Raw genomic sequence first — 12,054 nt, 5'->3', positions numbered from 1 at the left:
ATTTGGAATCACATAGTCTAAACTGACATCCCAAAGCAGTGTTGGGCGTGTGTTTCATTGTTGGAATTACTGTCCTTCAGATGAGATGTTAAACCAAGGTTCCCCCTGCCTGTCCAGGTGGATGTTAAACTTATCGCATCATTATTCGAAAAGAGAAGGGAGTTTCTCTCTCCCGGTGTCCTAACCAACAATCCCCCCAAATTAAAACAAATTACTCACTCACTCCATGGCTGTTTGTGGAAAATTGCCTTGGTCAACTGGCTGCCGCGTTTTGCTCACAAAATACACAGTCCATCAGTATGTTCAATCAGTTCATTACAGTAATCTCGCCTGTGGTTACATTTTGAAATGTAGATTATACCTTGCTCAGCAAGACTGTTATTCACACAAATAACTTCTCTGAGTTCATGTGGGAGTGGAGGGAGGGGAAAGGGAAAGCGATTAGATTTGCTACAGGGTGTTGTCATGTTGTTTTATGTAACAGATAATGAGACGCAATAACTTGCTGTTTTTCAGGATTTTACAGCTGATGAGGGTCAGATTTTATTTTCATATAAAAAGAGAAGCATTGTGGTACAATTCTGCGCTTTGGGTTCTTGGTGGTCGTTAAATGGTAAATAGAAAGGCAGCTGGTTCGACAGTAAAAAATAATAAACTAGTTACTTCAATCCACGACTGTTTGTGGAACACTGCTGTGCACAAATGGCTGCCGTGTTTCGCCCACAAATGAACAGTCAATTCACTTTACAGTGTATTCTGTAAAGTGTGTTGGGACATCTCAATGATGTGAAAGGAGCTATATCAAATGCAACGATTATTATTATTATTTATTTGAGAGCGTGTTTAGTCAAACAAAATGTACCTTCTTGTGAATAGAACTTCTTCTTATTCTATCTCATTCAGTAAGAATGCTTTTAGCTTGACTTGGGTGTAATGAATTGACGTAATAAATTGCCACATGAAGACCAAGGACTAAAAGCAGCAATAGCATAGTGGTTAAATGAAGCCATTCATTTCACTGTTTCCAGTAAAAGTATACATCCTTTGGATTTAGCTTAAATGTATCAGAACTTGGTACACAAATCTAAAAATGGACACAAAATGTATTACAATTACAATTACTTAAAAGATTGCTAAGATTAGACAAAGACATGGTAACCACATTGGAGATGAAATTGCACCAAGAATGTTGTATTTATTTAGGATTATATTATTATTATTTTGTCTTTCCAACAGCATTGCTACAAAATCCTGAGCTATTGCTCAAGCAATCAACTATATCCTGTGTCTTTTTTGCCTTCTCCTTTTAATACTGTTTGCTGTCAGCTAACACCAGACGGATCTTGATATAAATTGCACTAGGAAATTGCTTCAAATAACTAAATAGAAAACAACAACACACAAGCCATTGTTCTGACACATGCCCTCATTAAAGGATTCTGAAACAAAATCCCATTTGGCAAAGTTGGAAGAGAAGACTTTAGTGCTACATAAAAGCCAGAATAAACACAGTATTAATTTCCCAAAAGTAAAGTTGAATTACACCGTTTGCACCAAGCCAACAGTTTAGCCTATTTACAATGAATATACAGCACAGAAATAGGCCACTCAGCCCAACCAGTCGGTGCCAGTGTTCATACTCCACACATTTCTCCACCCATTCCTTTCCTCCCTCCCATACCCTTTTATTCCCCTCTCCATCATGTGAAGGGGTAGCTTCCTTTTGAATGCATCTGATTCAATCATCACTTGTACCTGAACTTGGTACACAAATATAAAAATGGATACATAATGGATTCATAACAAAATACTATATTTTCTTTATCAGTTTCCTTTGTGAAAATTGAGGCAAAGTATTATTCTAGTACATCTGGCATTTCCTTATTATCTGCAGTGAGTTCATGGACTTTAACACTGTTGTTTCTTTTTTTATATTTCTGCTGGGTCCTCCTCATGGTTCCTCTTTGCATTCCTCATTGACTTTTAACCACTTTCCTAACTTTGCTGTATTCTCTCCTGTTTTTCTCTGTTATGGATCCTATGCTTTTCAAATACTGTTTTCCTTAGCTGCAGTTTTGTCTTCACCTCCTTATTTGTCCACGGCAATTAACTAATGTTCCCTTATTTCTTAATGGAATAAATTTCTCCTGTACCATTTCTATCCCTTGCTTAAAAATCTTCTAGGTGAACCCTATCCCTAATTTATTCCCCCACATTGAAATGTTTGACCTGCTCTGGCTCATTGCCGTAACAAGGACAAGCAGTGTTTCTCCTCTTAGAGTTCCTACATATTCTGAAAGAAAAGAGTCCTATACACATTGAAAAAACTCCATTCCCTTCTCGGCTCCTACTCCCTCTCTCTGCTAATCTATCTGGGGATAATTGAAATGCCTATGATTATCACCTATTTTTTCTCATCTCCCTTATCTGCCTGAATATTTCCTCTTCTACTTCTTTTCTGCTTTAGGTGCCCTGTAGTTCACCTCTAAAAGCATGGCTAGTCCTTTTTATCTCTCGCCAAGATGGATTCTGTCTCTATCCTCATTATTTACACTTCCTTTCCAGTGTGATTATAAATTCCCTTACCAATAATGCTACCCCATCTCCTCTTCTTTCTAAATATTTAGTATCCTACAATATTTAATTGCCAATCATGTCTGGATATTACATTGCATTTTCTTTCACTGAAGCATCAAAGTTACTGGATCCATTGAAGTGTATCTTTTAATCTGCAATAACCTGCAGTTTCTCTGACAACCCTAGTTTCTACTCATGGTGAGTGTTACAGAAAGTTACTACTGGAAATATTCAAAACAGCTAATAGATGTTTGTTCATCTTATGTAACAAAAGACAAACAATCAAAAGAGATCTGTTTTTTTCTTTTAGAGCTGGTGTTTTGCTTTGTGGATATAAAAAGCATATAGTTATTTAACAAACTTGAGTGAGGAGCTATTTCAGTTTTTTTTTAGGAATATGTGCTTTAAATCTATATATTTTTTCTTCTGAAATAAATCTGAAACACTCACATAAAATGCATTCCATAATAAATGAATAAAATAGTTGTACTTAATTGGATTAAATATATTTTATTACTTTTGTACTGTGTATTCATATTGATCATGCAGTTGACTTTAGTTTTGTTTATCTAGTGCAACAGTCAAAAGATATTATTTTTGTGACTTTTTTTCAGGGTTTCTATAAAGTAAAACTGTACAACATTAAGGCACTGAAGTCAGTATTCTGCTGTTTAAAATATACCAGCATAATAAAGAGTTGGCTGCAAACTTTGTGAGGAATGGTGTTAGTGCTTATTGCTTTATGTTATGCAATGAAATCGAAGAGGGATACATGACGTGCCTTATAGCTTATTGGTTATGAGTGGGTTTGTTTACTGGACACTGCATTAAGGATAATGTTCATCACAGATAACTGCGTAATATTAATAATCCTCGCTTTTGATATAGCGCCTTATCACGTCTTCGAGATGTGATAAGGCAGTATATCAAATTCAGCCCCAATAGTACGACTATCCAGGATTTATTTGTATTTATTAATGATTTGGCTGAACAGGTATTTGTTTAAGAGCAGTATTAAAGTCCAAAACTGCAAACTGAAATTAACATATTTGCTAAAGGTTACGAAGCGTTGTGTGTAGGGTAAGTCCTGGCTGCTGAGAATCTTCAGTCACTGCCTTCAGTATCTCTACTTTCCATTAGCCAATTTTGAAATAATCCAATATTCTATTTAACAAAATAGATGAAAGAGGCTACAATGAGGGGCAGCTGCCATCAGTTTAGGTTATTTTTGTTATTCAGTTTTCACATAAGCCTTTTTTCCATAGTATGGTATGAGCAGACCTGTGTTACAATAGGAGTTGGACTGCATGGTGTTTATTGCCATGGCAAATTGCTGCAAAAAGTACAGCATACAGTGCACTATTTCTGTTTTAATAGTGGGAGAGATTGTTATTACAATACTTGTTATCCAAAATGAATCATATGAAATTGGCCAAAAACCCATGCGAAAATGCTTTACGTTGATATCCAATTATTCAAAATCTGATTGCCATTTGCAATTTCATATCAGTTGGAATATGCATCTACAATCTTTTCATTGCAACTTGGTTTGACCCTGATCATTTAATAATAATAATAATAATAATCCTTGCATTTGATATAGCGCTTTTCACGTCGGGAGGACGTCCCAAAGCGCTTCACAGAATAGACTGTAAAGTGAATTGGCTGTATATTTGTGGGCGAACGCGGCAGCCAATTGCGCACAGCAATGTCCCGCAAACAGTCGTAGATTGAAAATGACCAATTTATTATTGTTTTTGGTTTTTGGAGGGATTATTATTAGGCGTGTGGAGTAAGGAAACTTGCCCAAGGTTTCGCCCTGACCTGCCTGGAATTGAACTCAGGTGTCTCGCTTGCAAAGCGAGTGCTCTAACCACTGAGCTACAGGACTCCACGTCCTGTTTTCAGTCTTGTTACAGCCTTGTTTTCAGATAATTAAAAGAACAAAGTCAGGCAAGTGTGTTCCAGTATAATAATAACAATAACAATTTTGTGTTTGTGAAAAGACATTACAAAGACTATAATCTCACCCAGGTCAACAATTTTAAATGCAAACACATTAGACATTACAACAATATTTGTGCTCGCTTGAAGGATTTTCAGCAATCAAAATGACAACTTGTATTCTGTCCAAATATAAATTAATATTCCATATGATTAAAAGTTAATAAAAAGAGCATCTGAAATTTGATCTTCAACCATTGCAATATTTTTGCAATATTTTCTAATGTCAGTGGTGCTATTATTCACAAGCAGGATTCTTCAAACCTTTTTTGTTGACACTTGAATCTGACTCACAGTTTAAATTCAGAAACTTCTGAAGGATTCACACAATCATACAATTGGTTGAGAGGAAGAACTCCCTCCAGCCCATTTGTTCGCCTTCTTCCAGAATACCAATCCGACAAAGAAAATGTGAACAGTTTTGTACTTGTTTGCTATTCTTTCAACTTTGTTGACTTGGAATTTGTCCGGTGTTAATTCCCAAATTTCAGAAACCTGAATTTATATTTGAGACAAAAAGTCCAGTTTGCAAACACAGTTCACCATGCTTAATCGCATATTGACTAATTGCATATTTAATGTCATTGCGTTGCAATTGCGTAGCAATTTAGTACGGAAAATTTGCTTTTTGTTTGCATGGTGTTGCACTTAGTTCAGATGCATATCAGATTATTGCATATTCGCTTAATTGTATGAAAGATAGTTAGTCAATTTCATTCATATCTGTATAATTAGTTCAGATAATTGCATTAGTTGAAGAGTTGACCATGTGAGGTGATGTATGGCACGGCAGCAGCACGGTGAGTGATGGCAAGAGAGCTGGAGCAGGAAATAATAATAATAATTCTTGCATTTGATATAATGCCTGATCATGTCTTTGATTCATTTTGTTAAGCCTCAGAAATGCTAGGGATTTTGATTGTATCAATTTTAGATCTCATAGCTGTTCCCTTTTATATTACTTTATATTTTATAATGAAGCGAAATTTGGGAGAGTTGATTTTTTTCCAAGGGCAGGTGCCTACCATTTAATTTGGTTGCTGTATAATTACCTGTAGCCACTGTGGAATGCATACAGTTTCCCCTGCAAGGCATGAATTGGATTAGACTAGGTTTAATATGTGGTGCTTCAGACAATAAAGCTTTGTTAATGGTTTAAATGCACCATTAAAGCCTAAATCATATCTAAAAATTTATACAATTTGAATTTTGCTGCATATCAGAGATGCATTATGCTGACTTGCAATGACTCCACTTTGAAATGATCACAGGTAATAGTCTTGGGGCTGTGTTCCTGTGGCTTGGTATGGTGCATATCTAGTTACTGGCCTATTATACATCTCCAACTCCTGTGTGCACCCAGGTTATGAATACTGCATTTTTCGACCTCGGTACCTGTATGTTTAATTATGCGTAACATGACCTTAATTATTACTGTTGAATGCTGGATATGTGAATGTAGTTACAGGGGAAGATTATAATAAAATTCTCGTCATTGTTCAGCACCATTGAAATAGCAGGAGTGATTGATGCAGTTAACTGAATTTTTGTATGGATCAAAATAGCAGTGTGAAGAAACCCAGAATAAGAGGTAGTTGTGCACATTGGAATTTCTGATAATAATGTGCTTCACTGGACAAGTTTGAAAAAACAAATGTGTAAAAGATCCATTCCTGGTAATAAATTCAGATTGGAGATATTTGGCAGCACTGTTAATTAAAAGGACAGTTCAGCAACGTGTTTGCTTTTTCAAAAACTAAGTGTGGAGAATGTACAGAGAGAGTGTATGGAACTTTTAGCACATATAATAATAATAATCCTTGCATTTGATAAAGCACCTTATCACATCTTCGAGAAGTCTTGTGGAGTCCTGTAGCTCAGTGGTAAGAGCACTCGCTTTGCAAGTGAGAGACCTGAGTTCAATTCCAGGCAGAGCGAAACCTTGGGCAAGTTTCCTTACTCCACAGCCTAATAATAATCCCTCCAAAAAGACAAAACAATAATAATAAATTGGTCATTTTCAATCCATGACTGTTTGTGGACACTGCTGTGTGCAATTGGCTGCCGCGTTCGCCCACAAATATACAGTCAATTCACTTTACAGTATATTCTGTGAAGCGCTTTGGAATGTCTAGAAGACATGAAAAGCGCTATATCAAATGCAAGGATTATTATTATTATTAAGTCTCAAAGCATTTCACAGAATATACTGTGAAGTGAATTGACTATTTTTTAATGGGTGAAAAACGGCAGCCAATTGCACACAGCAGTGTCCCACAAACAGTCGTGGATTGAGTGACAAAATAATTTTTTTGGGGGGGGGTCGGGGGATCCACCAATTGCATAACAACTGGGTTCCTACTTACTGCAATATGAACAGAGGAAACTTGCCTAACATTTTGCCCTGCCTAGGAATCGAGCCCTGGTCCGCTCGCTTGCAAAGCAAGTGCTCTAACCAATCCGCTACAGGACTCCACTTAAGGAATATTGGAGTGCAGATTTTACTGGGATCTAGATGTGTTCTGTCAGTGCAGCATTTTAGAGTGTCCAGAATTTGGGTAAAAAAAAATTGAATTCAGTCTGAACTTTGAAGTCGGTTTTAAAGCTTGCAGAAACTGACTTTATAATTAAGAATTTGGCTTTTTCTGGATGCTTTGAAATGCTACATCAGCACAATAGGTCTAGACCAAGGTGTTTGAAATATTGATTTCTGTGCTGGTCAATGGATCTGTTTGTCCATTTAAGCAGCTGTGAGGAAAAGATACCCCACTTATTTGATTGTCCTATTGGACAAATGGGACAGTGTTTTATTCTCCAGTCGGCTTAGGGAATATCTATTTGATTCCACTAATTTCCACGAACAGTTCTATAGATCCACCGATTTGAAGAATTTGTTTCACTGACACTCTGGGGACATTGTTCCCAATAACCATAAATTATTTTCCATATCAGTGCCATCTGATCCTCGTGTGGTTTGAATCTAAAACTCGAGTCTCAATTGACTCAAATGGTCTTCCCCAGCCACTGCTGGTTCCAATCTGTCTTTGTATGAAGCAGCATTGATTTTTCAAATACGTTCTCCAAATTAAGCAATTAAACTAAATGGGTTATACAATTAAAATAAATCAGATATTCTAAGAATATTAAATGGAATATTCTAATAAAAATTAATTAGGAGATCTCTGATAGACTCACATCAGTTATATTCATGAAAACGTGATGCCTTTTTAGATAAAGGCTTTTTGATAACTTATCATTTTGTTTCTCTGCTTAAGAGGCATCTACCTAATGAAGAAAATACTTTGGAAACCTTTTTGACTTTGTCGGAGGGAAGGGGAAATGAAAGAGAGCTTTGCTTCATGGTGCCATCTCTTACAAGTTACATAGAAATACACAGAATGTTATAAACGATCCATTTGACCAAACTAGTCCATGCTAGTGTTTCTCCTCCGCATGAGCACCCAAACCCTCTTAATATCCTCTCCTATATCCCTGTCTTCCTTTCTCCCTCATGTATGCATCAAGTTTCCTCTTAACTGTATTTTGTTTTGCTTCAATGCAGCTTCTGGCAGTGAATTCTACATCCTCATCACCCTCTGCATGAATACATGCTTCCTAAACCTCCTATTAGATCCATGACCAGCTATCCTATATTTATGTCCCCTCATTTTCGACTCACCAACAAGTGGAAACAGCTATTGTTTTAACGTACACCTTATCGACACAACACGTTGAAGTGCTTTGAAGCATCTCAAAGATGTGATAAGCCACAATATCAAATGCAAGGATTATTATTATTATAACGCTGTATTTTGATGTGATCCACTTACAATCACATAGTCTAAGCTGACACTCCAATGCAGTGCTGCTGGGGGCGGGGGGGTGTTGCATTGTCGGAGATGCCATACTTCTGATGAGATATTAAACCGAGGTCCCATCTAACTGGTGAGCTGAATTATATCCTGTGGGACTATTCAAAAAGATAAGGGAGTTTCTCCCGGTGTCATGGCCAACAATCCCCCTCATAAAATTGGTCACTTACTCCATGGCTGTTGTGCGCAATTAGCTACCTTGTTTTGCCCGCAAAATACACAGTCACTCCACTTTACAGTATATCATGTGAAGCACTTTGAGATGTCTCAAGGGTATGATAAGGTGCTCTATCTCAATACTGACATCCAAGAAACTGGGACACATATCCAACTTGCAGATTGCATCATTCACCTACCAGTGCTTGAGATAACTGCTTATTCAGTTTTTTTGCTTAGCAAAAGTTGGAATGACACTAACTAGCCAGCAAATGCTGGAGATCAGAAATTGCCTGTGAGTCTCAGTTTCACGCCTGATCATGGGGTGGGGTTCTTCTCCAGTATACCTTGACAATTAATATTCAATACTTTAGGAATTTCTAAATAATAATCCTTGCATTTGATTTGTAAATGTACACCATTTGTTAGACCCCCACCCCGCCACTTGTTTTTAATAAAAAGAATCAACATTCATCAACTTTTGTCCAGCGTAAATGAGCCAGTGAAGGCAGTACTAGAGGGAAAAATAACCTGCAACCATTACAATTGTTGCAATAACTGATATTGTTTTTCAAGTCAATATTTTTCTCTATCCCCAAAACCTGGATTTAAATATTAATGCAGGTCAGTTTATACAGTTTGGCTTGAATGAAGAATTTTTACAGCTCAAAGTTTGCTGCAATATATTTGCTTAATACTCAGGAGAATTGTTCTCTATACAATGGATCCCCTGTGTTGTCACTTTTAATTTGCAAGACCAGAAATTGACAGTCCCCATTCTGAAGAAATAGTACAAATGTTTCCCTTCCACACAATGGGGTTCTTGTTGGTGAAAAGTTTGAGATGAGGCAATTTGCTATAAAATCATTATGAAGTCAGCCTTTTGCAGTGTCTGCTGCTACATAGCTTTGTAAAGATTTTGATTATACTACACATTTACACAAAGCTATGGATACTTGCCCTCGACAGGTAAAGTTAACGAATAGTAAACCAACAAGATATGCATAGAAATGAATATTGCTCTTATCCCCTTTAATTATCCCCTTTAACCAAGGCACCATCAACAACTCTGCTTGATTAGTGAGTAAGAGATACTTCTTCATTTTCCGCCAAAAAGCCCCAATTCCTGCCTACGATTCTTAAATGAGGAGAAGGCAACGTGAATCAATAAATTGGTCTTGTAGCAAATACTCAACACAATCATTAGTGAATAAAAGAAAGAAATATGCCCAGATGGGAGGAAAATGCTGCAGATAAAAGCTGAAGGAAGCTCAAATTTCACTGAGCCTGAACTCATAACTCAACAGCCATACTTGATAGGATCAAAGGTGCCCATCTCAGTGACTGCTTTTGGGAGGGGATTACCACTTGAACAAAGTCGAAAGGGTGAAATGTCTTGCATCACATACCATGCTTTGACCGTCCCCCACCCCCATCGCCAACCTTATCTACATTTGTTGGGGCAATTTTTCTACAACATTCAAAGTAAACTAAAACTGAATAATGTACATTTTATAGATCATTTTAATATTGAATTGTCAGAAAGGGAAGCCACTCTTCCTCATAATGGATAACATTTATTTAAGGAAAGAAGGCAGTTGTTGTCTATGGCTGACAATTACTTTTATTCAGGCCTTGGTGCAGAAAATTCAAAGTGACTTCCTGTGTGGAGAATGGAGGGTATTAATATGTGCACATGGTTTTGCTATTCAAATTTGGTGGGGGTAGGGGGCATACAAGGTATGCAAAATGTTATTTGAAGACATAGATTATTCCCAAATTGCAAAACTGGGAATTCAGGATAGTGCTATAAAACATTCCAATTCAGGACACCAGTGATTCGAGGAGCACAGAATAATGGCCTGTGGCGAAACCAGTCTTGACATGGTTGATTTAAGTACTCCAGGTGTCATACTGTATTCTGTTAACCTGGTTCTGGCCTTCATGAAGTATTCTTAAGCAACAACAACTGTACAGAAGTCTGATGGTCTTAGTTAGAGGATGACGAATACCTCTTTGCTCAATTCTGCTTGGTGAATTGCCTTCTTAGCTATATATTTGGTAAATGGACTGCTCAGAATGGTTCTAAAAGTTATAACAGTTCCATTTACTTGAAATGATTGTACCATCAAACTTGTTAAAACCACTCTACTAGGATTGTTGACAGTTTCCCATGAAAGTTTTATGAATACCATTGTAAGATGTTGTAATAATGTTGGTATAATATGTAAAATATATTCAACCATTGATGGCCAAACTTTCAGACACTGTTCCACTCAACTCTCTTCCCTGATTCCCATATGGTCAGGGTTCCACTCTATTTCCATAAAGACCCTTCAAGATATTATCATTCATGTAAAGTGAATGTCCAAATTGGTGGTGGTATTCCACCTGTGAAATATTTGAGTTTATTGGCAATCCAGCAATGCCTGTTTGCAGAAAGGAAATGTCTTTGATGGAATGAATATATTCGCTAAATCTGCCTTTCATTCTGAAATACCATATTGTGAAGCCAAGTTAGGAATGCATTCAGTCAAATTGAAACAAAGGCAGATTACATTATTAGAATACTGTTGAGTATATACAAACAAGTTTTTTTTTTGCTTTTAGGTGTCTGCATTTTCTACTTGGGAAAAGGAGCTGCACAAGATAGTCTTTGACCCTCGCTATTTGTTTCTAAACCCTGAGGAACGTAAACAGGTAAAAACAAGTCTTTTCAGTTAATGGTGATTGACTGCTTAATGAATCCAAGTACTGTATACTGGGAAGTGGTTGTACAGGATATAATGCAATGAGTAGTGATGGATTTGAAAAATAAGCTATCAATGGACCCTGAGCTATAATGTACAGATCATAAACATGCCTTATTAAATGTCCTTTAGACATCTTATAGTGTTGCTAACTATGTAGATGGCCATGCTATGCAGCTTGAAGCACAGTGTGCTTTACAGAAGCAGGTTGTATTGTGTATATATTGTATGTTTTAACATATCCATCACCCTTTAAAGCTATTAAAACATAATAATATTTTGTCCTTGAAAGTAATACTTCAATTGCAAATTGATTTCTATGAATGATACATATTTAATATATGATCATTTTAGCGGGAGTACAAATTAACAAATTCATATGTAGAACATTGCGAACAATTGTTCGACATTCAAATCGAATTGTACCACTTTTTTCTTAAAGATCTTTGAAAAATTTATAAAAACAAGAATTAAAGAAGAATGCAAAGAGAAAAAGAGCAAGCTACTTCAGGCCAAAGAAGAATTTCGAAAACTCCTAGAAGAATCCAAACTCACTCCCAGGTATAGTATTCAGATACACTGTTGACAGAGCAAGGTAACAACAACTTGCATTTATATTGCACACTTCACACCGGACAGCATCTTGGAACTTTTAAAGGTAATTCAACTTTATTCAGAGAAACATATTTGACTGT

General features: G+C 36.6%; 1 protein-coding gene across 1 annotated transcript in view; it reads left to right on the top strand.

Annotated features, from left to right (window-relative positions):
• Positions 1-12,054, top strand: part of LOC103180383 (transcription elongation regulator 1-like protein) — a 129,977-nt gene that overhangs the window by 91,861 nt on the left and 26,062 nt on the right. Inside the window, exons 7-8 of the mRNA XM_007896196.1 lie at positions 11,220-11,309; positions 11,802-11,920. Of these exons, the coding sequence (XP_007894387.1) occupies positions 11,220-11,309; positions 11,802-11,920 (209 nt within the window). The remainder of the gene's footprint in view (positions 1-11,219; positions 11,310-11,801; positions 11,921-12,054) is intronic.

This window comes from Callorhinchus milii, unplaced genomic scaffold (genome assembly GCF_018977255.1).
Source record: "Callorhinchus milii isolate IMCB2004 unplaced genomic scaffold, IMCB_Cmil_1.0 Scaffold7, whole genome shotgun sequence".
Classification (NCBI taxonomy): Eukaryota; Metazoa; Chordata; class Chondrichthyes; order Chimaeriformes; family Callorhinchidae; genus Callorhinchus; species Callorhinchus milii.
This window is presented reverse-complemented; position numbering and strand designations above follow the sequence as displayed.